This window comes from Macaca thibetana, chromosome 2 (assembly GCF_024542745.1).
Source record: "Macaca thibetana thibetana isolate TM-01 chromosome 2, ASM2454274v1, whole genome shotgun sequence".
Lineage (NCBI taxonomy): Eukaryota > Metazoa > Chordata > Mammalia > Primates > Cercopithecidae > Macaca > Macaca thibetana.
The window spans coordinates 143,113,295-143,140,287 of record NC_065579.1 but is presented as its reverse complement, the minus strand read 5'-3'; the positions used below and the strand labels follow the sequence as shown (position 1 = coordinate 143,140,287).

Sequence of the window (26,993 nt, the reverse complement as noted above, 5' to 3'; positions counted from 1 at the left end):
AATAACACACTAGCATTTATTGAGCAGCTACCCACGTCAGGCCTTGCACCACAAGAACTTTCCATTTTCATTTCCTTCCACCCCCAGAAGGTCGGGATTCTTCACCTCCAGCACACACAGCAGCCTGGGCCAATCAAGCCTCTAGGGTTCTCTAGGAACAGAAGCTCAACAGTGACAAATCATGTCTGTGGCTGAGCCCCAGAATTCGCTGGCCTGAGTTGGGTGTGAACGGATGTTAGGTGCCTCGAGTCAGCGACAGAGACCAACAGCAAGGGTAGGGATCTCAGAGTGCATTGTTAGAGCCTCGGGGTCTGGTCCAGGAGGCCAGCGTTGTTGACAATTTGTGATCTTGGAACCCTTTCCCTGCAGCAGAGGGAGCATGAGGGAGGGCAGGAGACAGTGGGAGCCCCCCTCACTGTGATGAACATAAGTCCTGTAGGGGGCTGATGGAGCAGGGACATCTCAGCGGACCCACTTTCCCTCCCCAGCCCCTGATTTGGTCAGGGCCACAGCTGCTGGCTAGCAGGGGTGGATGTTCCCCCGCCCACTTCCTGGAGGCCCCTGAATGTCCCCATGAGTAGGGCTGAGGAACAGGCCAGAGACCCAGCCCACCTGGGGGCCCTGGGCACGGACAGGGATCGGGGCCCAGGCACTTTGGTGAGGCCAGTGGAGGCCACAGTCCCACCCAGGGCCCTGCCCCGGCTACCTATGCTCACGACCCCCAGGCCGGATAGAGATCCTCACTGCCCTCTCTCCGGGAAACCCTGCCCCAGCTCACCAGTACCTGGGTCCCTCCCTGGGCCTGGGTTCCTACAGGACCTGGCTTGGCCACCAGCCTGCATCTCTGATTTCCACCTGTGAGCCTGGCCTGCTGTCTCCCACCCTTCTTCTGCCCCCTCCCCACCTGGGTCAGCAGCCCCCTGGAGACAACAGGGCTGAGGCCTGTCCCTGACCTAAGAAGTCCTCCCCTAAAACCTGCCCCTTGCACTGAACAGGCAAGACTACTGCTAAGGCAGTGATCCGGGGCTGCAGGCCTTCCCACCTTCAGCCCCAAAGAAGGGCCTGGGAAGGCAGGTCCAGACCTTGCTTTACTGAGGGAGAACTGCAGATGAGGGAACCCACCTGTACCCCTTCCTGACCGCCCCTCACCTCCAGGCCCAGGGTTTCCACCTGCTGCCTGGGAACCAGGTCCACCTGGAGGTCTAGCTGCAGCACCTCCTGGGCCATCCACACCAGCACCCGTAGCTCTTCAGCTCTGGGGCAAAGAGGGCAGCAAATCCCACGACCAAGGGGAGGGAGGGAGGCCAGTCAGGATGGAGGTGGAAGCTTCCTCACTCTGACCTGGGTCTGCCATTCTCAAAACCAGAACACCCCAAGCCCAGGGCCCTTGTTGTGCCTGGGACCTAGCCTGTCCTCTCCGATTCTCAGTGAACTGCCTGCCTCCCTCGACCCATGGACCCGTGACTCCGTGTGGGTCCCCCTGGGACACAGGCTCTGCCTTCTACCCCCACCCATAGAGGCCTCGAGCCCCTCTGGCTTCCAGCAGGGAAAAGTGGAGGAAGGGCCAGCTCTAGGCCTCAGCCAGGGATGGCCCTGCCCCTCCATGCTCACTGAAGGCTGCCTCCACCACCCCATGAGGTTAGAAAACAAAAAGCACTAAGGGGCGGATAGGCGGGGCCAAGTGACAGGCGGGGCAGCGAGGGTCAGGGCACTGCAGGGGGAAGCAGCGGTGTGTCTGAGTTCTGTGCTGAGATGCTGGGTGACTCAGGCCCAATGAGCCCCAGGCCAAACAGATTAAGGATGGAGTCAGCAATGATGCGGGCTGTGCGCTTCTGGTACCCGCCTGAGGTCACCATAAGGATGGGCACGTGGCGGCCACGGACCATCCGGAACACAAGCTCATCCCGCTTCACAATACCCTGTTGGGGGAAGAGGAGGGTGACTCAGGCAGGCCAGACCCCCATGGTGTCAGGAAGTCCTTCTGCAGAGCCAGCCCTGCTCCAAACTGCTGTTGCTTCAGCCCATCTCCTCCCTGACATGAGGCCGACCACCTTTCCTGCTGCCGCTGAGTCCACAGAGCAGACCCTCCCACAGTCCCCAGAGTCAGGACGTACCGCTGGGCTGATGGACAGCCCCCCAAGTCGGTCCCCCTCGAGGATGTCGGTGCCTGCATTGTACACCACCACGTCGGGCAGGTGCTCCTGGAGGGACTTCTCGATGTTCCTCTCCACCTTATCCAGGTATTCATCATCCTCTGTGCCCCACTCCAGCTCCACCTTCCGCCTGATGGCCTCTGGGAGGGAGACATGGATGGCCTCAATTTATAGAGAAGGGAAACTGAGGCTCAGGACAAGACTGTGGACACCAGGCAAGACTGGAAACTGGTCTGTTGGATTCAGCACTGCTCGGTCTCATTCCACCCAAAACTAAGCTGAAAAGAGCACCAAGAGCTGCAAAAAGGGGGACTCAAAGGAGAGAAGGGGCATTGAAGCTGAGACACTGCCCTGGGGGTGTGGAGATCTGTGTAGGCAATGTAAGATTTCACTGCCTCCTCCAGGCCTTCGCTACACATGTGGACGCCCTGCCCTGCCCTGCCCTGCCCTTAAGCCCAGGCTCAGCACATGTGAGCTTCTGTTGAGAAACTGGTTCCTTGGGCCATACTAGCTGCTGACTTATCCACACCAGACTCACCGCAGCTGGTGCAAAAATGTCCCCTACCTGTGGAGGTGGCAGCCCTGTCTTCAAATCTCATCTGAGAGTCTCTGCCTTTTCATTGATGAGTTTAATGCATTTTCATTTTAACAGTTATATGTGAATTTCTTTCTTTTCTTTTTGAGATGGAGTTTCGCTCTTGTTGCCCAGGCTGGAGTGCAATGGCGCGACTTGGCTCACCACAACCTCCGCCTCCCAGGTTCAAGCGATTCTCCTGTCTCAGCCTCCTGAGTAGCTGGAATTACAGGCATGTGCCACCACGCCCGGCTAATTTTGTATTTTTAGTAGAGATGGGGTTTCTCCATGTTGGTCAGGTTGGTCTCAAACTCCTGACCTCAGGTAATCTGCCCGTCTCAGCCTCCCAAAGCGCTGGGATTACAGGCATGAGCCACCACGCCCGGCCTATGTGAATTTATTTCTTATTTCATATTTTCAAATTTATCCTATTATTTTTTTTCTTTCATCCTTTCTGGTTTTTTTGCCAGGCAGATGCATGTTTATTGGACAGGGTTATGTGATCTTGGGTGGGTCGAGTGACTTCTCCAGGTCTCGGTTTCCTCATCTGTAAAATGGAAAGGATCACCTCATAGGGATGCTGTGAACCACCGCAGTGGCTTCTGCAGGGCCTAGCAGGCAGGAGACACTCAGGAGAGAGCCTCACCCACAAGGACACCCTCAAGACGAGGGTAGGGGCAGCAGCTTACGCTTGGCAAAGCGGTCCCCGGGGTAGATGTGGCGGTTGTAGACATCCATGATGTACACACGCTTGTCGTCCATGAAGTCTCGCTCATGCCCATTGCCCTGTGGGGAGGTCACAGTAGCCGCTCTCAGGCAGGTGCCCTAGGCAAGGCTGGGGCTCCGCCACCCCGCCGCCATGCCTCAGGAAACTCATTTGCCAGGGCAGCACGGCCTGCTCTCGGGGACAGCAGGTCTCACGGCTGTTAAGGAGCAGAGCTGGGATTCAACCTTAAAACCAGGCCCCGGCACCTTCTAGCATGGGCTTGAGCACGCCCAGGCCTCTTAGGTTCCCTAACAGAGGAAGAAATTCGGCTCTGCTGCCCTCTCAAGTCTGTGGTGGGACTGGTTGGGATCAGGGATGTGAAAAGCAAACTATAAAGGACTGTCTACATGTAACCTGGCTTAGGAGTTCAGGGTCACAAGAACCCAAGGCAGCTCCCCAACTAGCACAAAGCCATAGCAGTAGCAGTGCGGGGGGTGCCTTCCGGAGCCCACCGGGTACCCTTCCTGTCTGACCAGAGGCACTGGCCTCATTAGCGGTCCTGAGGAGGGGGTAACCCTCTGCTTTGATGCTTTACTCCCTAGGCGCTGAGTTCTTAAATGGCGACCCCAGGTGCCCGAGCCAAGCCATGTGTGTGGGCATCCACCCGAGGGGCAGGTCGCCAGTGCTCAGCAGCTCTGGGCAGGGGGCAGTGCCCCAAATTATTCGTAAGCAATAGGGACCCATAGCAGAGCTCTGCACACGAGAGCAGTCCCATCAGAGTGGGCTTCAGGAAGAGCCTCATGTGGAGGCAGTTGGGAGGAGGGAGCGAGGCCCCTCGGGAGCAATGAGGAGGACCTACTGTCCTGGACAGAGCGAGAAAGACAGACCCTGCATTTGTAGCCCGAGAGACAGAAGACAGAAGCCGTGAGAGCCGTGGGGACATGAGGAGGAGACTCTTCTGGCCCGGGGAGATTCTGGAACTGGGGGTGGCAGGTCCCCCAAGAGTCTAGCCCCTGCAGAGCACTCACCTGATGGGCATCAAGATCAATGATGGTAGCCCTGGAGATGCCCTCCACACGCTCAAACAGAAACTGCCAGGGAGGAGAGGGTAGATGTGAGGACCTTGGGAGGCCAGAGGACCCAGCCCTAGAGCAACTCCCTGACGGCGGGGGTGGGGGCCTAATGCTTGTGGGTATCAGGCCACCCAGCAAAGATATCACTTGCCAGGGAGAGCTGTGCAGCGCCAGCTGTGGGGCTCCATGTGTGCATGCAGGTGGTGGTCAGGGAAGGCTCCCTGGAGGAGGGAGCATGTCCTGTACCCTGAAGGGTCATAGGTCAGGAGGTAAATGGGTCACTCAGGCCCTGCATTTTCCCAGATTCCCTAGGAAATGTGTAGGGGTTAAGGAGAGAATCCCCACAGCCCTGGGACTTCATTCCCCAACCTCTGCCTCATCCTACAAGGCCAAGTCCTAACTGCCCCCTCTTCCAGGAAGCCTTCATTCCCTCCTCCCCAGGAAGGTCTCCTGTGCTTCCCCCTTCTTCTAATGGCCTGCCTCCCCCATCAGTCTATGTGCCCCGTGAAAGCAGGGACACATAGGAACAGGTCAGCCTGTTCCTGATGCCCAGCACGAGGCCAGGCACAGAGTGGCAGGGGAGTTGTGGGGCCCCACAGATCAGAGGCCAGCACCAGTTCTGCCCCTGCTAGCTGCATGCCCTCACCTCTGTGGGCCCCGTCTGCCTGCGAGGATTCAGGGAGTAAGTCCTGGAGCACAGCGCGGGTTGGAGCATGCAGAAGTGCCAGCTGCTATCAGCACCATCATTCTTTCCACTCCCTACTCCCTTTGCCAGCCATGCCCTTCTTCCTACAACTTAATATGTGGCTATACAGCAGATCCTGGCCCTGTCTCATCCCCTGGCTGTGGGAGGCTGGAATAACTCCCTTCCACCACAGGCAACCCTTCTAAGCAACATGGAAGAAGAGCAAGTGTCAGATCTGGATTCGGTTCCAGCCTGGCTGAGCAATCCAGACAAGCCCCCTCCCTGCTCCAGCATAGGCCCCTTGTCTATAATTCAGGGTGAGCACAGTTCATTTGGAGCTGTGGGGAGGATTCCAGGAGGGCTCTTGGAGGTGAGACCCCACATGCTCATAGACACACCTTGATGGCGAGTGTGATGTCCGCATAGGCACAGAAGCCCCCGCCACGGTCGCTGGAGCAGTGGTGGAAGCCACCCCCTGCAGAAGGGCAGAGAGCAGTGCTGCTCAGAGCCAGGCTCCCAGGCTCAGTCCAGGAGCTCCTCCATCCCTTCACCTCCCCCAGCATCCTCCCTGCTCACTCTCAGGGACCGGCACCTCGGACTCTGGGTTGGCAAACCGAGCTGAGTGCCGGGGCAAGTCACCATCCCCAGGCCAGAAGGCAGCCACGTCTTCAGGGTGTCCCTAGCAAGTCCCCAGTGCCACTCACACCCCCAAGCAACAGAGAGCTCATCATTCCTGAGGCAGAAAGCTGCTTCTTGTCCCCACCAAGCTGGGCCTGCCTCCATGTGGCTCCCGAAACCAGGAAGGAGTGGTGGCATGGGGGCCACGCGGATTCTGCCAGTGGCCAAAGCGGATGGTCAGAAAGGGCACCCTCTGCTGGTCATGACTGCCTACAACCACGAGGAGGGCCCTAGAGCCCGGGATCCATCACCCCTCAACCCTGAGACATAGCCTCAGAGTCCCAGGGCCCACAGAGACCCCTTCCCCTGCAGCCCCTGGGATAGCCTGAATTGCAGGGGCCCTCTGCAGTTGAGCCCAACAACTGATCCATCAGAGAGTGGGCAGCTGGCCCCATGGATACCAGGAACTTGCCTCTCCCACCCCCCAGGAGGCTATTGTTGGCTCATAATGATGAGACGACAGCCACAGTGAACACCTGACTGAGCACTGAGCTTGCTGAAGATTCCCTCCAGCCCTACAAGGGGCATTAGTATCACCACCCCCATTTTACAGATGAGGAGACTGAGCCACAGAGGAGCTCAGCAACTTGCCCAGGGTCACACAGCCAGGTAATGGCAGAACCAGGATCAAACCCAGGGTGTATCGGGATCCAGGCTCTTAACCTCTACCAGGCAGTAACACCTGCCATGGGGAGGGCCATCCGGGCCCTCCTGGGAACCCTGCTGTAGACACGCAGGGCACAAATCACTCCCATATCTGACGTGGGATCCTTGTCTAAGGAGGTCCCCGGCTGGCTCCCCAGCCCCGCCTTTGCACACTTCCAGTGGCAGGGAGCTTCCTCCCTTCCAGAGAGCCTGTGCCATCCCTGGGCAGCTCAGCATGGTCTGAAGCCTGCCTTGTGTCTTCCCTGAAGGACTCCACCTGTGTCCTGGGGCCCAGGACAGCCCACAGAGGCTTGGTCATGTTGGGTTGGGTGCAGCAGAGTACCATTACATCACCACTATGCCAGACCTAATGCTAACCAAGCTCCTAGAGAGTGGGGCTCCCCCTAACTGTGCAGTGGCCCAGGGTGGCCTCTCCCTTGCAGAGTTCACAGCCAAAGGCTGGGGGACCCTGCTTTAGGGCTCTACACAAGCCAGTAGGCATCTCTCCATGTCCATTTCCTCATCAGTGAGACAGGCCTGACAATTATGCCCAGCTCAAATAAGAGTCTGGGTGAAGGCCGGGCATGTTGGCTCATGCCTGTAATCTCAGCACTTTGGAAGGCCAAGGCAGGCATATTACCCGAGGTCAGGAGTTCAAGACCCAGCCTGACCAACATGGAGAAATCCCATCTCTACTAAAAATACAAAATTAGCCAGGCGTGGTGGTGTATGCCTGTAATCTCAGCTACTCAGGAGGCTGAGGCAGAAGAATTGCTTGAACCTGGGAGGCAGAGGTTGCAGTGAGCTGAGATCATGCCATTGCTCTCCAATCCGGACAACAAGAGCAAAATTCCATCTCAAAAAAAAAAAAAAAAGAGTCTGGTGAAAAAGAGCTTTCCAAATGTCAAGTGCTGTGCCTACAGGAGGGACAATGACAGGGACAAGGGAGACTCGCGTGCAGCCCTCCCATGAGACAATCTTGTGGGAGAGTCAAGGGGGCTAGGGAGCATGGGCCCTCCAGACCCTTGAGAAGGTGGTGGTATTGATCCTGGGTATACCCACCCAACCCAACATGACCAAGCCTCTGTGGGCTGTCCTGGGCCCCAGGACACAGGTGGAGTCCTTCAGGGAAGACACAAGGCAGGCTTCAGACCATGCTGAGCTGCCCAGGGATGGCACAGGCTCTCTGGAAGGGAGGAAGCTCCCTGCCACTAGAAGTGTGCAAACGCAGGGCTGGGGAGCCACCCGGGGACCTCTTTAGACAAGGATCCCACGTCAGATGGAGGCACTGGTCAGTCTCTCCCAGGTACTAGGAGGCTACATATCAACCTCCAGGCCACTTGACTAGGGGACACCAGAGCTTCTGAATTCACAGCTGCCACCTCCAGGATCCTCCTGCCCTCCTCCAGCCCCCTTTCAGGCCAGTTCTACCAATGGCTGGACATTTCTGAGGACATTCCCAGCACTCACCCACGTTGATGGCCCAGCCTCGCTCCACGGCCAGCTTCCCCGCCTTTGGAGACAAGCAGAGGGTGAGTGGGCACAGGCAGCCCATCTTCCACTCATTCATTCACTGATTCATGCACTCATTCCATAAACACTGCTTCTAGCCAGCTCTGGGGGAAGGATGAGCTGAGCTACAAGGTAGGGGTATAGAAGGAACTCCCTACCCCAAGCAACAGTCTAGGAAGTAAGTGCCAGGTTGGCTGGCATATGAGATGTACAGTGCATAAGCACCTTTGCAATTGTGCAAGGAAACTGGAAAACATAACAGTACTTATCATCCATCACATATGAGCTGACAATAATTTTGACGTGGCTTTCAAAGGGAAAATAGGCAAAGTTTTGCTCATAGAAATATAGTAGACTGGGCCAGGCACAGTGGCTCACGCTTGTAATCCCAGCACTTTGGCAGGCTGAGGCAGGTGAATCACTTGAGGTCAGGAGTTCAAGACCAGCCTGGCCAACATGGTGAAACCCTGTCTCCACTAAAAATACAAAAATTAGCCAGGCAGGTTGGTGTGTGCCTGTAATCCCAGCTACTTGGGAGGCTGAAGCAGGAGAATCACTTGAACTCGGGAGGCAGAGGTTGCAGTGAGCCAAGATGACACCACTGCACTCCAGCCTGGGGGACAGAGCAGGACTCTGTCTCAAAAAACAAACAAGCAAAAGAAGAAATAGAGTAGACTGAATACTGAAATCTTCTAGGAAATCATAGTTTTGGGGACAGGCAGTAATATTCTACTAAGCTAAAAAAAAGTACAAATTTACAAAGATAACAGAACAGTAGGGGATCAGTAGGTAGTGATCCAGGGCTGGGTTAGATCCTCATACATTTGCATGTGAAACATTCCTCTATCTGCAAATAACTAGGCAGTCTGCGGCACATTTTTAAAAAAAACACACACACACAATGTGAAACCTAATTTTGCTGCAGGGATTTTTTGTTGCCACACCCACGGTGGGGGAGAGGTGGAGCCTTATTCATCACTGAAGTCATGGAGGATCAGTTCTCCATCTTAATTTTGGGTGTATTAGGGCTGGGCGTGGTGGCTCAAAGCCTGTAATCCCAGTGGATCATTTGAGGTCAGGAGTTCGAGACCAGCCTGGCCAACATGGTGAAACCCTATCTCTACTAAAAATACAAAAATTAGCTGGGCATGGTGGTGCACACCTGTAGTCCCAGCTACTCAGGAGCCTGAGGCAAGAGAATCGCTTGAACCTAGGAGGCAGGGGTTGCAGTGAGCCGAGATCACGCTACTGCACTCCAGCCTGGGCAACAGAGCGAGACTCTACTCAAAAAAAATAAAAAATTAGCAGGGGGAGGGGGTGTGCATTAGAGCCATAGTGCTAGGGTATCCGATTTGGTGGGTGGAGAGAGATATTATATACTAGCAATTACGGTAACCAATAGGAGGTCATAGGAGAAAGAACGATGAGAATGCTAATGTCCCAAGATGTGGAAAAAAGGCTTTTGGAGAAAGGGTCATTGTTGCCGAGCCTTGAGGAATATTTAGGATTCTGTTCAACTACTAAGTGGGAGGAGGGCATTCCAGGGCAAAGGAAGTGAGAAGGACCATGCGGTATGGGAGCCCCCAGCCCGGCCGCGCCCCCCCCACCCCACCTACCATTATGGTTCCTCCTGTCTGGGTCCGAAGGGGCCTCAGCACCTTCCTCTGCACAAGGAAGTTGGGGAGGAAGATAACAGGGGGGATTTCTGTGATGGTAGCAACAGCAAAGGACCACTGCGGAAAAAGACAGGGGCTGTTGGCCTCCACTGCCCCACCCCGGGGCAACCCGTGAGAAATCAGATCCCCAGGAAATGCCTTGAGGACAGTTTCCAGGTACCCTTGGATGAACTCCCTGGTCAAGCACACTTCCTTTGGTAGAAATGAGAGCCAGAGCCACAACCCTACCAGGCTCCTGAGCCACAACCCTACCAGGCTCCTGACAAGCTCTGGGCTCAGTAAAGAGCAGTTTGCACAATGCGTTTCATTTTTTTTTTTTTTTTTTTTTTTTTTTTTTGAGACGGAGTCTCGCTATGTCGCCCAGGGTGGAGTGCAGTGGCCGGATCTCAGCTCACTGCAAGCTCCGCCTCCCGGGTTTTTACGCCATTCTCCTGCCTCAGCCTCCCGAGTAGCCGGGACCACAGGCGCCCACCACCTCGCCCGGCTAGTTTCCTGTATTTTTTAGTAGAGACGGGGTTTCACCGTGTTAGCCAGGATGGTCTCGAACTCCTGACCTCGTGATCCGCCCGTCTCGGCCTCCCAAAGTGCTGGGACCACAGGCTTGAGCCACCGCGCCCGGCCTACAATGCGTTTCTTAAAGCTAGTGGGCCAGGGTTCCTCAGCGTTCTGAGGCCCTTGGCTGCCCTCTTGTGCCCAGAACAGGAGCTGCAGAGGGCTCCAAGTCAGCAGCGCAGGCTGCTGCTTTGGGATAATTGGTCTAGACCATCCACTGTACAGAAGGGGACACTGAGGCCCAGGCAGTGAGAATCTTCCCAAGGCCACACAATGAGTCACTGACAGAGCTGGGACGGGAGCCCTGGCCTCTTGCTCCCTCACACTGCATTGCCTCTTCGTCCATTGGGAATCAGACCTTCCTGGCAAAAGGGATGCACTACCCTCATCTCCAGCTGCTGGGGCTGGGGGGTCTAGGGTACCTGAAAGGTATCAGCACTAAGATCAGGACAGAGTGTGCCCTGTGACCTCCAAGTCCACCAGGTAAATATCCATAGCACTGGCTGCCCAGCTGCACCCAAACCCCAAGCCATCTCCTGGCTGAAAATGCATCCCTGCTCCCCACCCACGCAAGGCAGAGCCACTCACTTTGTAAATATTTACTAAGTGTCTGCTAGGTGCCCCAGGTGGGCACTGGTGGGCCCATTCTCATGCCAGGACACTTGCAGGCACTTATTTGCAGTGTGATGAGTGTGGTGATGAGGAGGAGAACTGGGTGGGGGTTATTAGAGAGGCTTTCTGGAGGCGGTGGCATCTGCAGGAGGTGAAGAGCGAATAGGAGTTATCCAGGTGCGGAGGTCAAGGGAAAAAGGTAACTGGGCAGAGAAGTGAGTCCATGATCCAGAGAAGGTGAGTGCAGCTGGAACAGGGCAGGCTGAGCTTATCACACAGGGCCTGGTCTGCTAGCACAGGCTCACACATTGTCGTCAGAGCAGTAGGGAGCCATAGATGGTGCTATCTCAAGCTGCTCTAGCTGCAGCAAGGAGAACCAATTAGGGGAACAAGGATAGAGAAGCAGCAGCCCCAGGAAGGAAGTGTGAGATAAGAAGGGTCTGGGGTGGTAACAGGGGCAGGTGTTAGCCGGCAGCATGTGGGGACAAGGGGTGGAGGGCTCAGGTGTCGAGTCTGGGGCCTGTGAGGGTAATGGCACTCAGAGGTGAACCTGAAGCAGGGTAGAGATGGCACTAGGTTCTGCTCTCCATGGGCCAAGTCAGCCCCTGGGGCAGCCAGGTGAGACAGCTGAGGTTTAAGTGAGGCTGGAGCTCAGAACAGCGGTGGGAGAGTGGGAGGTGAAGGGCTGGATTGGGACTGCAGGATTCCCACGCTGAAGGGCAAGGCCCAGACAGAGAACCCCCGGGGACAATCAAGGGCTTCCCTGGGACAGGGTGAGGCGTGGAAAGACCTGAGGCGCAGTGCTCAGGAGGCCAGGTGGAGAGAGGGTGGCTGGGAGGAGCGGGTGGAGGGAGGCACCAAAGCTGCGGAGACATTCCATGAGAGGAAAGTGGGAAGTGTGGCCATTGCGTTCACCAACCAGGAGGAGGAGTTTTAGGATGAGAGAAACATGAGCACGTTCAATGACAGAGAGCAGGCAGCAGGGAGGGAGAGGGTGGCTAGGGATGGTGTGATGGCAGAGTGGGGACAAACCTCAGAGGGCCAGGAGGTGCTGTAGCCAGGCCGCTTGGGGCCGGACAAGAGGCAGGACACACCCTAGGTCAGGCCCCAGGAGGGGCCTCATGGCTTAGGCCCTGGCCACCAGGGGAGGCCTCCTGTCATGGTCCTAGGGGTGCCAGGCACCAGGCTGCTGGGAAATGCCCGTGGCCACCGGCCTAGGCCTGTAAGGGCAGCTGAAGGCAGGGGAAGCTGGCATCACTCCCTTACTCTGGTAGAGAAGCCAGTGAGCAGGGTCCCGCTCATGGTCGGGAAGGAGAGGTGCCCATGGGGCACCACTTCCACAAGCCCAGGCCCTCTGGCTGTAACATGGAGGCATCCCAGGGCCTGGGAAGGGGTGAGAGTGTAAGAGCTGGGACCAGCACAGCTGAACAGTTGCAGGACACACCCATGAGTGTGTGTATGTGTGTGCATGTGTGTTGTGTATACGTGTGTGCACAGGTATGTCCGTGTGTGTGTGCATGCATGTGTGATGCGGGACAGACCCAGAGAAGGAAGGTCCCTGCCCGAGGTCATCAGCTCCTCTTGTTTACCACACTCATCCCACTGCCCAGCACAGGTCCCACGTGTGGCCGACATGGAATCACGGTTTTCCATGAATGAATGAGCAAACAAACGAGCTGCTGAAGGAGCACATGGAGTCACAGCCTCCCTCCCTCCCTGGGAAGCCAGCAGCGGACAGAGACTGGAAGACAATGCAGCCGAGAGCCCAGCATGGACGCCAACCACGAGAAAGGCATTCTCTCATGTGCTCCACAGCCACGGGTCTTGCACAGCGCTCCTCGAGAAGGCTTCCACCGGCAAGTCGTTTGGGAAGCACCCACTGGCAAGTCTTTTGGGAAGCACCAGCTTATGCCACCTGCCTCCTGGAGATTCGCAGCGCACCCTAGCATGCTAAAGGCTCTGAGAAGTTCTGCGGCAAATAATCCATTCTAACTTTGCTCCCCCGAGATGTCAGGAAGTCTGCCTGCCCTCTTTGCTTTTTAAGTCACACACACTAACCTTCTGCAAAACTGCAGTGGTATGGGACACACTTGAGAACCTCAAAGAGGTTCCTTGGTATCCTCCACAGACTGGGCCTGACCTGGTCCAGGGACCAGGTGCAGCCACCCAGGAGCATGCGTGGGACTTGGCCAGCGGGACCAGCCCCCACAGGAGAAAGCATGTGTGTTTGCTGTGCCAACGTTCCTGGGAGATGAGCCCCTCGGCGGAGCAGCAGGCTTCCGGCAGTGAAGAGGAGGCTGGTACTTGGGCCTTCTCCTGGTGCAGCAGTGGTTTCTGCACAAGGCAGTGATGTGGTTACCAACACCCTAGACCTGAGCACCATCCAATCCACTGGCTGCCAACCACAGGTGGCTACTTACGAATGATTGTAAATTCATCGAAATTTTTAAAATTCAAGTTTTGTTCCTCAGTTACACTCTCCATATTTCAAGAGCCATGTGTGGCCAGTGGCGACTGGACTGCACAGAGCAGGTCTGAGCATTTCTATCATTGCAGAAGGTTCCACAGGGCAGCACTGCTCTAGGAAAAACCACCCATCAGTGGCCAAGGTGAGAAATAAACAGAGCGGATGGGGTGGACTAGTGGCGGGGCCCTGGGTGAGGGGAGGAGAGGGAAGAGGGCCTGGGCTAGAGCAGGGTCTGTATGGTCAGAGGAGGTGGCAGGTAGGAGGAGCTCAGGGCACCACCAGGTGACATCTGGAGATTCACTTTCTGACCAACACTTCCAGGAATAGCCCTGGAGGGAGCTGTGGATGGGGTGGGTGGGGGGTGCAGCGCTGCTGACAGATACCTTATCTGGGACGTGCAGCAGGCTGCGGTGGGACTGCCCAGATCTGCCAGCAGGTCGGGCTCCCTGATAGTCTCGCCCTGGGCAAGGGCACTGTGGGTGAGGCTAGGACTGGTGTGGACAGGCCCAGAAGTTCCCCAGAGTCAAACCGGTCCAAGTCTGGGTTCTGCCACTGGGTATGTGAATTTAGACTTCACTTCTCTGTGCCTCTGTCTCATCTATAAAATAAGGCTTTGGATGAGGACTTAGAGGTGGAAACCAGTCAGAGAGGCCTATCCTCGCCATTTAATCTAAAATGCCCCCACCCAGCCAGGCTTGGTGGCTTACGCCGATAATCCCAGCACTTTGGGAGGCTGAGGCAGGTGGATCAATTGAGGTCCAGAGTTCGTGACCAGCCTGGCCAACATGGTGAAATCTGGACTCCATTAAAAACACAAAAATTAGCCAGGCATGGTGGTGGTTTCCTGTAGTCCCAACTACTCAGGAGGCTCAGGCAGGAGAATCGCTTGAACTGGGGGGCGGAGGTTGCAGTGAGACGAGATCGCGCCACTGCACTCCAGCCTGGGTGACAGAGTGAAACTCTGTCTCCATAACATAACATAACGTAACATAACATAACATAACATAACATAACATAACATAACATACCCCCACCCAGGGACCCCTGGAGCCCACACCTTGGCTTCGTCTTCCCAGATAGCACTTTTCTCCCTGAGGCTACAGACTGTCCTGATTAGTATCTATCTCCCTCAAAAGGATGCCAGCTCCAGGAGGACAGCATGCGTCTGCTTACTGCTGTGCAGACAGTGCGGAGGCCACGCCTGGCACACAGTAGGTGCTGGCCATGCATGCCATTGATTCCCTTTTCTGGCTGGTGCACCAGAGCCCTTCTCCTGATGGAGGCCACCTCACCTGCACCATCCCGGGAGAGCCATGACTGACAAGGGCCTGTAACAGCCAGGCCACATGCTTCTGGGCAGGGCAACCCTGTGGTGACAGTCACACCCCAGAGCTCTCCGTGGAATCAAGCTGAGGCCACATCTCCAAACCCACATCTGTACCTAGCTGCTCACTCTGCCCGCTCCACACTGCCTATGCCTCTTGCAGATTTCATCTGAAATCGCCTGCACCATCTCAGACTCTGCTTCCAGGGATGTGGTTCTCAGACCAGCAGCATCATAGCACTTGAGAATGTGTTAGAAATGCAGATTCCCAGTCTCTACCCAAGACAACCTGGATCAAAAACTCTGGGAGGGGTCCAGCCGTCTTCTGGAACAAGCCCTCCAGGTGTTTCGGATACTTGCTTGGGTTTGAGAGCCACCATCCTAGGGAATCTGACCTAAGGCAGTGCTGGGTGAATGAGCACACTATGTGAGCATGAGAGGTCTGCCCCAGACTGATGCCACCACCCGCCAAAGGGCATGGCCTGCATGTGGCCAGCTATCAGGGCCCCCATAACACGTCAGCCTCTGAGGGACCCCACAGAGAGCAGGACATGACTGGGGCTGGCCACACCTCTGATACCTGCTGCCCCATCCACTCAGCTCCACAAGCCTCCACCTTCCAGACACGTGGTTTCCTCAGGCGGACCCCCTACCCTCAGAGGTTCAAATCAAGAACCGCTCTCAGAGAAGAGCTAGGCTGCAACCCTTCTAGGGCCCCCACTGTTTGCTTTAGGTGGGTCCTTTCTACCAGTAGAAGGGGAGCAAAAGTAGAGAAGGGGAAAACACGATCTCTCAGTTGATGCACAAAAAGCCTTTGACAAAATTCAACAGCCTTTTGTGATAAAATCACTCAAGAAACTAGGAACAGAAGGAAACTCCCTCAACATGAAAAAAGGCATTAAAAAATTTAACCCCGCAGCTGACATTATATTCAACCGTAAAAGATGGAAAGCCCTCTGTCTAAGATCAGGAATAAGACAAGGATGCCTGCTCCATTACTGCTATTTAACATAGCACTGGAAGTTCCGATCAGAGGAATTAGGCAAGAAAAAGTAATAAAAGTCATCCAAATTGGAAAGGAAGCTACCTCTCTTCACGGACAGTATGATGTTACATATAGAAGATCCTAAAGAATACACACACACACACACACACACACACACACACACACACACACACTATTAAAGCTGAGAAACAGGCCAGGCACAGTGGCTCATGCCTGTAATACCAGCACTTTGGGAGGTAGGAGGCTGAGGTGGGCGGATCATGAGGTCAAGAGATCAAGACCATCCTGGCCAACATGGTGAAACCCTGTCTCTACTAAAAATACAAAAATTAGCTGGGCGTGGTGGCGTGCACCTGCAGTCCCAGCTACTCGGGAGGCTGAGGCAGGAGAATCGCTTGAACTGGGAAGGCGGAGGTTGCAGTGAGCCGAGATCATGCCACTGCACTCCAGTCTGGTGACACAGTGAGACTCCATCTAAAAAAAAAGCTAAGAAACAAATTCAGCAAAGTTGTAGAATACAAGATCAACACACAAAAATCAGTTGTATATCCTAGCAATGAACAATCTTAAAAGGAAATTGAAACAATTTCATTTAGAATAACATCAAAAAGAATAAAATGCATGGGAATAGATTTAACCAAGAGGTGCAAGATTTGTCCATTGAAAGCTACAAAACATTGCTGAAAAAAATTAAAGACATACATAAATGGAAAGACATCCCATGTTCACGGATTGAAAGACCGATTACTGTCAAGATGGCAAAACTCCCCAAAGCAATTTACTCAATGCAATTCCTATCAAAACCCCAATGGCCTTTTTTGCAAAAAATGGAAGTTGATGCTATAATTCACATGGAATCTCAAGGGACCTCAAATAGCCAAAACCATCTTGAAAAAGAACAAAGTTGGCCAGGCACAGTGGCTCACGCCTGTAATCCCAGCACTTTGGGAGGCAGAGGCAGAGGTGGACAGATCACGAGGTTAGGAGTTCGAGACCAGCCTGACCAACGTGGTGAAACCTCATCTCTACTAAAAATAGAAAAATTAGCTGGGCGTGGTGCCGGGTGCCTGTAATCCCACTACTCAGGAGGCTGAGGCAGGAGAATCACTTGAAACCAGAAGGTGGAGGTTGCAGTGAGCCGAGATTGCACCATTGCACTCCAGCATAGGTGACAAAGTGAGACTCCATCTCAAAAATAAGAAAGAAAGAAAGAAAGAAAGAAAGAAAGAAAGAAAGAAAGAAAGAAAGAAAGAAAGAAAGAAAGAGAAAAAGAACAAAGTTGGAGGCCTCACAATTACAAATTTCAAAATTTGCTCCAAAGCCACAATAACCACAGTAAGCCACAGTAAGAATACCAAAATAGTGTGGTATTGAACAGACCTATAGATCAAATGAATAGAATTGGCTGGGCACAGTGGCTCACACATGCCTGTAATCCCAGTACTCTGAGAGGCTGAGGTGAGCAGATCACTTGAGGTCAGGAATTCAGGACCAGCCTAGCCAACATGGTGAAACTCCATCTCTACCAAGAAACACAAAATTAGCCAGGCATGGTGGCACACGCCTGTAGTCCCAGCTACCTGGGAGGCTGAGATGGGAGAATCGCTTGAATCCAGGAGATGGAGGTTGCAGTGAGCCGAGGTGGAGCCACTGCACTCCAGCCTGGGCTGTCGAGAGAGTGCAACCCTTTCTTAAACAAACAAACCAAAAAAATGAATAGAATTGAGAGTCGTCCAGAAATAAATCCATACATCTACGGCCAGTTGACTTTCTACAAAGGTACCAAGACCATTCAATGGGGGAAAAGCAGCCTAACAAATGGTGCTGGGAGAACTAGATATCTGAGTACAAAACAATGAAGTTGGACTGGCCTCACACATACACAAAAATTAACTCAAAATTTATCAAGGCCTAAATATAAGTGAAAACTATAAAACTCTTAGAAGAAAACACATGGGGTAAACCTTCATGACCTTGGGTTTGGCAATGGATTCTTAGATATGACACCAAAAGAAAAGGAATAAAAGAAAAAAAAAAAGATAAATTGGACTTCAGCAAAATTAAAATTTTTTGTGCATCAAATGACATTATCAAAAAAAGACAACCCACAGAATGGGAGGAGTTATTAACAAATTATATAATATCCAGAATATATAAAGAACCCTACAACTCAACGAAAAGGCAAGCCAATTTTAAAAATGGGCAAAGGACTTGAATAAACATTTCTCCAAATGAGATATACAAATAGCCAACCAGCACATGAAAAGATCCTCAGTGTTAATTAGCCATTAGGGAAATACAAATTAAAACCATGAGATACCACTACACATCCAGTAAGATGGCCACACTGGGGAAAAAAAACAAAACAGAACAAACAAACAAAAAAAAACACCAGAAGACTGGGACCCTGGCACATTACTGGTGGAAATGGTGCAGCCCCTGTGGAGATCACCTTGGCGGTTCTTCAGAAAATTAAACAGAATTACCATGTGACCCAGTAATTCTACTCCTAGGTGTATACCCCAAATAACTGAAAACAGGTATTCTAATAAATACACGTATGCACATGTCCACAGCAACACTACTCACAATAGCCAAAAGGCCTATAAACTAATGAAGGGATGAACAAAATGTATTTATTTATTTTTTTGAGATGGAGTCTCGCTCTGTCGCCCAGGCTGGAGTGCAGTGGCCGGATCTTGGCTCACTGCAAGCTCCTCCCAGGTTCATGCCATTCTCCTGCCTCAGCCTCCCAAATAGCTGGGACTATAGGTGCCCGCCACCTCGCCCGGCTAGTTTTTTGTATTTTTTAGTAGAGACGGGGTTTCATCGTGTTAGCCAGGATGGTCTCGATCTCCTGACCTCGTGATCTGCCCATCTCGGCCTCCCAAAGTGCTAGGATTACAGGCTTGAGCCACCGTGCCCGGCCCAAAATGTAGTGTTTTACAATGGAATATCATTCAGCTGTGAAAAGGAATGAAGTACTGATACATGCTACAACACAACACAGATGAACCTTGAAAATGCTGTGCTTAGTGAGATAAGCCAGACACAAAAGGTCACATACTGTATGACTCCATTTATATGAAATATCCAGGATAGGCAAATCCATAGACAGAATGCAGGTGAGTGATCATCAAGGGGACTTGGGGGAATAAATGGGGAGCAACTGTTTAAAGGACACAGCATTTCCTTTTGGAGTGATGAAAATGTTTGGGACTAGAGATGATGGTTGCACCACTTTGTGAATGGACTAAACACCACTGAACTGTACACTTTAAAGTGGTTAATGGCTAATTTTATTATGTAAATTTTACCACAATTAAAAAAAAACTTTTTTTTTTTAAAGGAGAGAGGAGCCCCTCTCAGGGAAGAAGAAGAGAAAGAGAGTTGGAGACCAAGAGGAGCTCATTCCCCTAGAGACTCTCCAGGGTCCCTCCAGGTGCTCCATGGAGCTATGGTCTGTGTTGCCTCTCCACACTATACTGGAACTCATGGGAGATAGTTCTGCCCTGGGATCTTTGCACTTGCTGTTCCTTCTGCTTGGAATGCCCTTCCCCGGATGACCACATCACCCACTCCCTCACTCCCTTCCTGTCTGATTACATGTCACCTGTGATCACGGTAGTACGCCCTTTCCTGACACTGGTTTAAAACTGCCACCCTCTCACCAGCTCTCCCCACCCTCTTTCCTGCTGTCCCTTCCTTTCTTCACGACACTTAGCACCATCTAACATATTATCTCATTACTTAATTATTACATTTATTATCTGACTCTCTCACCTAAATGCCAGCTCCACCAGAAAAGGGATCTTGTCTGTTGCTCCACCCCATCCCTGCAGCACCTAGATCACAGAGGGGTGCCCTCTGAGCACTTGCTGGATCCATGTGTCCTGAGCACCGTCCAGTGCAGAGTGCACAGGGGCAAGATGTCAGATGCTGTCCGGCACTAACCCACACTCCATGGCAAACTGTCACCCAAGAATCAACCAAAGGCAAGAGCCCAGTGCTGGGGTGTTGGGGAGCTCAACCGCCACCCTCAGAGGGGCCAACCCCGGACCTTGCACACAGTAGGAGCTTGATAAACATAGGTTTCCCTGAATTGACGTCTTGCAAACATCAAGCTCCTGCTTCTCCTTCAGTGCCCTGTTTATTAAGTATCAAAGGCCACACCAGCACAGAGTCAGGCATGAACCCTAGGTAGGGGATGAGGGCAGAATGGGATGAGGCAGGGGAGAGGGTGGATGTTACACAGTACACACAGAATGACCAGGGAAAAGCAGCCTGAGAAACCTGCAGGACTCTCCAGGGTACTCTCTGGACACCCACAGCAGAGGAAGGAGAAAAGAAACATTGCAGACGTCTGCGGGGAGGTGGGAGATGTTCCTGAGCTGCAGCCCTAGCTGCCAGATGATGTCTGAAATGGGCTTGGGTCCCACCTGGGCAGCAAGGGCATGTCACACCATATCACCCTCCTGCTGAAAACCCTCTTGTGACTGTCCAAGGTCCCTGGAACAAAATGTACACTCCTCCCACGGCCTGCAAGACTTATGTGGCCTGGGGCTCTGGCCTCCCTGACTGTGCCATGTACAAGTACAATGTTTTATTCCCTTCCATCCAGCCTCCCAAGCATTCTTCTCCCCTTTGGGAGATCAAGTCCCCTCCACCCTCCAGGCCTGGGATTCTGAAACATTCTTCCTTCAAAGCTATACACGAGGGCCAGGAGTGGTGGCTTACACCTGTAATCCCAGCACTCGGTGAGGCCGAGGCGGATGGATTGCTTGAGGTCAGGAGTTCAAGACCAGCCTGGCCAACATGGTAAAACTCCATCTCTACTAAAAATGCAAAAATTAGCTGTGTGTGGTAGCAGGTGCCTGTAATCCTAGCTACTTGGGAGGCTGAGGTAGGAGAATCACTTGAAGCAGGAGGCAGAGGTTGCTGTGAGCCAAGATCACACCACTGTTCTCCAGCCTGGGCGACAAAGTGAGATTCAGTCTCAAAAAAAAAAAAAAAAAAAAAAAAAGGCTCTACATGAGTATCACCTGCTCCTTTGTTTTAGTCTCAACTCAAACATTACCTCCTCTGGGAGACCCTCCCTGACCACCCAATTACCCTCTATTTTTCACTTTCTTCACAGCCCTTGGTGCTCTCTGAAATGCTCTTGGGTGGTCACTTCTTTAATTTTAATCTTCCACAACTCAAATGCAAATCCATGGTGACAGGGAGCCTTGCTGTCTTATACTCTCTGTACTCAGCACACAGTTGGCATTCAATACAGACGTGTTGAATGACTACTTCTTCATCTTTTTTTTTTTTTTTTTTTTTTTTTGCGAGACAGAGTTTTGCTCTTGTTGCCCAAGCTGGAGTGCAGTAGTGCGATCTCGGCTCACTGCAACCTCTGCCTCCCAGATTCAAGTGCTTCTCCTGCCTTGGCCTCCCGAGTAGCTGGGATTACAGGCATATGCTACCATGCCTGGCTAATTCTGTATTTTTAGTAGAGACAGGGTTTCTCCATGTTGGTCAGACTGATCTCGAACTCCCGACTTCAGGTGGATCTCCCCACCTCGGCCTCCCAAAGTGCTGGGATTATAGGCGTGAGTCACTGCACCCGGCCTACTTCTTCATCTTAATAGGTGCTATAGAAACCATTATGTTTCTCCTTTTGCTCTGGCTGCCAGGGAGCTCCAAGCCAAATATGCAGCTGGATCACCATCTTGGTTAACTTTCTCAGTGGACATATCTGAATTCTCCTCCTACCCTCGACCTCAGTTTTCTACTTGGGACTCTACCTGTTAATACTTTTATTGTTTTATTTTAAGAGACAGTCTCACTCTGTCATACCAGCTGGAGTGCAGTGGTACAATCATAGCTCACTACAGCTTCAAACTCCTGGGCTCAAGGTCTCCTGCCTCAGGCTCCCAAGTAGCTAGGACTACAAGTGCATGCCACTACACCCAGCTATTTTGTATTATTATATATCACATAGTAAGCTGCTTTCAGGCTTTTGGGGGACCAAGGCCAGGCATGCGGCCTGCCCTACACAGTTCCCCTGAAGGCCCCTCAAATGGGTGGGACCCTGGAGCCTAGGCCCCCGCCCCCAGCCTGATTCACTCATACCCTGGCCCCATTCTGTTTTGGTTTCTCCCTGCCCCAGCTGAGCGCCTTCTGTCCCTGCCTTCCCCTCACCCACGGGACTCTGGCAGGCATGTCCTCCTGGCCCAGCCCTAGGCTGCGGACTGTGACCACGCATGCCTGGGCCCCAGGAAACCAGGGCAGCCAAGCACTGGGCTTCCTGCCAAGGCCTCACACCCCTCTCTCTCCTAGAAGCCAGGTTTCAACCTCTTCCTGGTAATCTTTCATGCGTTCACACTGTCGTGGCCCTATCTAGAATTCTCACAGCTCAGGCTGGGGTTGGAAAGCAGGGAGGCAGCAGCCCTGACTGGGAACCTCGAAGACTGGACTGGATGACCGTCCAGGGGTCTCCCCTAGGCCCGGCCAACTTCCCAGGTGACCTTGAGCGAGCACAGTCTCTTTCTGGACCTAGGCTTTTCCACCTGTGGAGCAGAGAGGCCTGCTGGCCTCAGGCATCCACTGTCGCTCTGAGTCTAAGGTGAGCCCAGCCAGGGAGCCTGGGGGTCGGGGCTCCCACACTCTTGGGGCAGATAACCTGAGGCATCCCTGACCGCAGGGCAGGCTGGCAGCACCACATTCCAATGCAAGCCCCTGCCCCAACCTCCCCTCTGTTCCCACAAAGAGCACTGAACTGAATGCCTCAGCCCTCAGAACTTCAGCCACTAATGGGAGCTGTGTCCTCCCCTGGAAAGAGGTCACAAGCAGGCAGTCAGTGTGCCCAGTTCAGTCTACAGGTGGGCTTTTACAATCTTATAATGAGTGCCACATTAAGAAATCAGAGCCAGGTGTGGTGGCTCACACCTGTAATTCCAGCTACTCGGGAGGCTGAGGCAGGAAAATCATTTGAACCCAGGAGGCAGAGGTTACAGTGAGCTGAGATTGTGCCACTGCACTCCAGCCTGGGCAACAACAGTGAGACTCTGTCTCAAAAAAAAAAAAAAAAAAAAAAAATCAGGAAATGTCACTTAATAATCTGGATTCCTGGCTTCTCTTTGAAGACCAGGTGCTCTGGCCATGCCGGGTCCACAGTGGAGCTCAGTAGCAGCCCCTTGGGAAGGGGCAGGAATTCTCCAGTTCACCCCAGACTCTACCACCAGCCCTCCCACTTGTTTCTGTTCTCTGCTGAGCCCTGAGGGTTTCAAATTAGTTTTTAGACCAACAATTTCAACAAATCTTTAGCAGAGGTACTTAGATCAGAGTCTTAAACTTCAGCCAATATAAAAAATCGGGTGGGTGCAGTGGTTCACGCCTGTAATCTTGGCACTTTGGGAAGCCAAGATGGGCAGATCACCTGAGGTCAGGAGTTCAAGACCAGCTTGGCCAACATGGCAAAACCATATTTCTAATAAAATACAAAAAAAATTGCCAGGCGTGGTGGCACACGCCTGTAATCCCAGCTACTCACTCAGGAGGGTGAGGCAGGAGAACTGCTTGAACCCGGGAGGTGGAGGAGCTGAGATCACGTCACTGCACTCCAGCCTGGGCAACACAGTGAGACTCCATTTCAAAAACAAAAACAAAAAATAAATGAACAAACAAACAAAATAGGCCAAAGTGAAAGAGCTATGGTTGGAGGAGGACAGGGGCTGGGGTCTCTGAGGCCTGTCGACAGAGCACAGCTTGAAAGTCATAATGTAGAGCCTAAAATCCTATGAAGGCTTTCATATGCCCTGGAGAAGGGGAGGTCACCACCCTCAGAGTGGCCTGGCCCAAACTGAGGTCTGCCTTTTTATGACCTCTCTCCTCTTGGGGACCACAGACTCCCATGTTTCCCGAACACTAGGGACATGAACGGGTGCCCTGTGGGACTGTGCTTCCCCAGGCTAAGCCGCCTCCTGCCTCTGGACACTCCTGGCCAGCAGCCCCCTGCCCCAGGCCCGCAGCCCCCCAGGCCCGACATCCTGTACCTTGAGCTCATTAAGATAGCGCCTCGTGTGCACCACCAGCAGGTCCTCCTCCGAGGCCTCCCGCGCCTCCACCAGCATGCTGTCAGACAGAAGCTTCTCTTCTGAAACCACAGAGGGAGCACCCTGCTTCCCCACTGACCTCAAGGCCAGGGCCAGCCCCAGACCCTCCCGCAGGCTGCAGACTTGGCCTGTGGCAGCCCCTGCCCCAGGGGTAGGTGGGCACTGCTGGCTTCTGGGCCTTCTGAGAAGGGGCAGCCTCCACAGCCATTGTGGACAGTGGCCAGTCCCTCTGGCCAAGGAGCATTGAACATTGTACACACAGCGATCCCCATGTTTCCCAAACCACTAATAGTCACAAGGAGGGCTCAGGTGTGCCAGACAACCTTCAGGAGCAGGTGACACAAGGGTCAGGGATGTTGACCCTCAGAGCGAGAAAAACTCTTCTTAGGAATTCTCCCTCCACCTTTTTTTCCCTTTTCTTTTTTTTTTAATTCCTTTAAAGAGACAGGGTCTTGGCTAGATGTAGGGGCTCATGCCTGTAATCCCAGCACTTTGGGAGGTTGAGGTAGGTGGATTGCTTAAGCCCAGGAGTTCAAGACTAGCCTAGACAACATAGTGAGACCTCATGTTACAAAATATCAAAAACTGAGGTAGGAGGATCACTTAAGCCAGGGAGGTTGAGGCGGCAATGAGCCTTGATTCCACCACTGCACTCCAGCCTGGGTGATGGGAGTGAGACCCTGTCTCAATAAATAAATAAACAAATAAATAAATGTGAGACAAGGTCTTGCTCTGTAGCCCAGGCTGGAGTGCAGTGGCACAACCATAGCTCACTACAAGCTCGAACTTCTGGGCTCAAGTGATCCTCCTGCCTCAGCATTTCAAGTAGCTAGGACTATCCCAGCCAAGTTTTTTTATTTTTATTTTGTAGAGACAGGGTCTTGCTATGTTGTCCAAGCTTGTCTCAAACTCCTGGCCTCAAGTGATCCCCTAGCCTTGGCCTCCCAGAGTGCTGGGATTACAGGCATCAGCCACTGCACCCGGCCTCCCTCCACCTTCTGATGATATCACAGGAGGCTCAGTGAGGCATGGCCTCGCAACACCTGCCTGTGCTTTGCTCATCTTCCGTTCAAACCACCAATCAGTCTCACAGCCTGCAGGCAATAGTAACCAGCCTGGATTAAATTATACTGTTGTTTTCATTCCATTTATTTTTTTTTACCATGACCTATTTATGGCAAGTGAAACTGCCTTTTCCCATTTTGATGACATAATGTTTCCTTTTAAAACAAGTTTAAGTGAATTTCCCAGCTAAATCAGGCCCCTTGATTACAAACCACAGTTAAAATGATGTGCTCTTTGAAGCATCATTTTGCTCAGGGGGATGAGCCCTAAAGGTGGGGAGCCTGGAGCTCTGAATTCCAAATCCAACTCCGCCTCTTAGTCACTGTGTGACTGTGTGCACGTTTCCTAATCTTTCTGGGCCCCAATTTCCCCCATCTGTAATCAAGGGAGGTGCAGTGGAGGTGCTCTACCTCCTGACTCTCTGAATCTTAGGGAATGGACTCCTCCAAGCTTCACCTTCCCTGTGCCCATCAGTAATCAGCTGCCTTTCCACTAGGCCTCTTGGGCAGAAGCGGGACTTAGGTCCACAGCATGGGGAGCCAAGGAGAGTCTGAGCCAGGGACATCATATCATGCTTAGGAATCTGTTAAAAAAATCCTTTTGGGCGGAAGCATGGTTGGAAGGCAGTCCGAGGGCTGAAACTGAAGATGGGAGAGCCTGAGGCTTATGTTGGGGATGAGGACGGAGAGGACAGGTGGGTTAGAGGAAGCAGATGATAGTCCAAGGGGGGCCTTCCATACCTTTTAGGAAATTGATCACTTTGCCCCATTTTCCGGCATCAAAGGGATGCAGCTTCTCCAGGCCCATGAAGGTGATGTTGTAGCGCGGCGAGTACACGATTGGCCAGCGTGTCTCTGGCACATGCTGGTACAGCTGGGTTGTGTGTAGCCTACCGTGTGGAAAAGGACAGACGCACAGCTGGGACAGCCTCAGCAGAAAGCAGCTCCCTCCCGAGCCCGCCTGTACTGACCCACCAGCCTTTGTCCAGCACCACTAGCCCCTCAGCCACAGACAAGGGCCGCTCAACAACAGCTGCTTACACTGGTTGTCTTTTCCTGAACCCAATTCCAATCCGGTCCTCACAGCAGCCCTGGGGGTAGGCACCACAATCGCACCAGAGGCTTAGAGAGCAGACCAGGTGTGCCCAAGGTCACAGTGCAGGTCTGTGGAGAAGCGGGCGTGCACTCAGGTGTGCCTGGCTGCAAGGCCTCCGCGCATCACCTCTGCACTGTAATAACTGCCCCCACAGCTGTGTGGCACAAGGCTTCGGCTGCAAAATGTGTGGCTGTTGTGAGGACTCAGAGAATGCAGCTGAGGAGCCAAGCACAGCAAGCGCTCAGAAACGCAAATCGGGACCCAACCGGAGCCAGGGCGGGGGTCAGGGGTCCCCTGGCCCCGCTGCGCGGCTGACCCTTCCCATCACACCCTGGCAGTCGTCACTCAGAGACAGAAATCCGCCCCCGTGGCTGCCTCCGTGGGGGCGTCCGCGCAGCCAGGGGGCTGGGCAGCGCAGACGTCAGACCCGCGCACGTCGCCCGACCGCTCCGGGTCTGGGCCCGGGCCCGCGGCCGGCGCGCGTCCCTTGGACCACCGAACAGGGGCGCGGGGCTGGTCTGGCGCGCCGAGAGGGCCTGGAAGTACCCGTCCCGAGCGTCCCTCACCCGCAAACCTAGGCCTTCACCTGGCGCGCCCGCCCGGCCGTCCCCGCCCTCGCCCTAGCGCGCCCGCCCACCGGGACCCCTGGGAGCCCCTGGGGTTGGCCTGGGCGTCCCACCCCCGCCCTCACCCCGCGGCACTCACATCCCGGGGCCGGCCCTCCCAGCGCTGGCCGCGGCTCCGCGACCGGGCGGGGCGGGGCGGGGCGCGGGTGGGACCAGCCCAGGACACGCCCCCGGGCTTAGTCGCGTCCTCTGGGGGCGGAGCTCTGGCCGACTTGGCCCGCCCCGCCAGTATCGGCGTCACAGAGGGCCCGCCCGCCAGGAGGCCACCCCCAACGCCCATCAAGCCCGAAGTCCCGCCTCCGCAGGCAAATACCCGGTGGAATCCCGCCTGGCTTGGAAGCTCCGCCCCCTGGCGGGAGGGCCAAGCGGGTTTCACACCCGCGTCGCGGAAGGGGCGCGATCACCCTAGGTCCTGTTCCAGCGCTCCCCAAGCTGGGCAGAAACA

General features: G+C 53.7%; 1 protein-coding gene across 4 annotated transcripts; it reads right to left on the bottom strand.

The window, feature by feature from the left end:
• Positions 1 to 26,756, bottom strand: HDAC11 (histone deacetylase 11). Of its 4 annotated transcripts, none has more exons than XM_050778743.1 (10): positions 26,628 to 26,756; positions 25,568 to 25,716; positions 23,703 to 23,803; positions 9,643 to 9,759; positions 7,985 to 8,027; positions 5,590 to 5,666; positions 4,462 to 4,524; positions 3,417 to 3,513; positions 2,115 to 2,293; positions 1 to 1,919 (listed from the first exon to the last, which is right to left on the bottom strand). In XM_050778743.1, coding segments are annotated over exons 1-10 (1,044 nt in total). In that variant the 5' UTR covers positions 26,630 to 26,756; the 3' UTR covers positions 1 to 1,703. The 4 variants fall into 4 exon arrangements, with proteins under 4 accessions (XP_050634700.1, XP_050634703.1, XP_050634701.1 ...); XM_050778746.1 differs by having other exon boundaries at positions 26,614 to 26,640; XM_050778744.1 differs by lacking the exon at positions 26,628 to 26,756 and adding an exon at positions 25,868 to 26,270.
• Positions 26,757 to 26,993: the final 237 nt, after the last annotated feature.

Coding starts and splice junctions, on each gene's coding strand:
- HDAC11 (XM_050778743.1), bottom strand. Junction 9,760..23,702: donor GCTATCTTAATGAGCTCAAG/GTACAGGATGTC, acceptor CTTTTTCCGCAG/TGGTCCTTTGCTGTTGCTAC. Junction 8,028..9,642: donor AGACAGGAGGAACCATAATG/GTAGGTGGGGTG, acceptor TTGTCTCCAAAG/GCGGGGAAGCTGGCCGTGGA.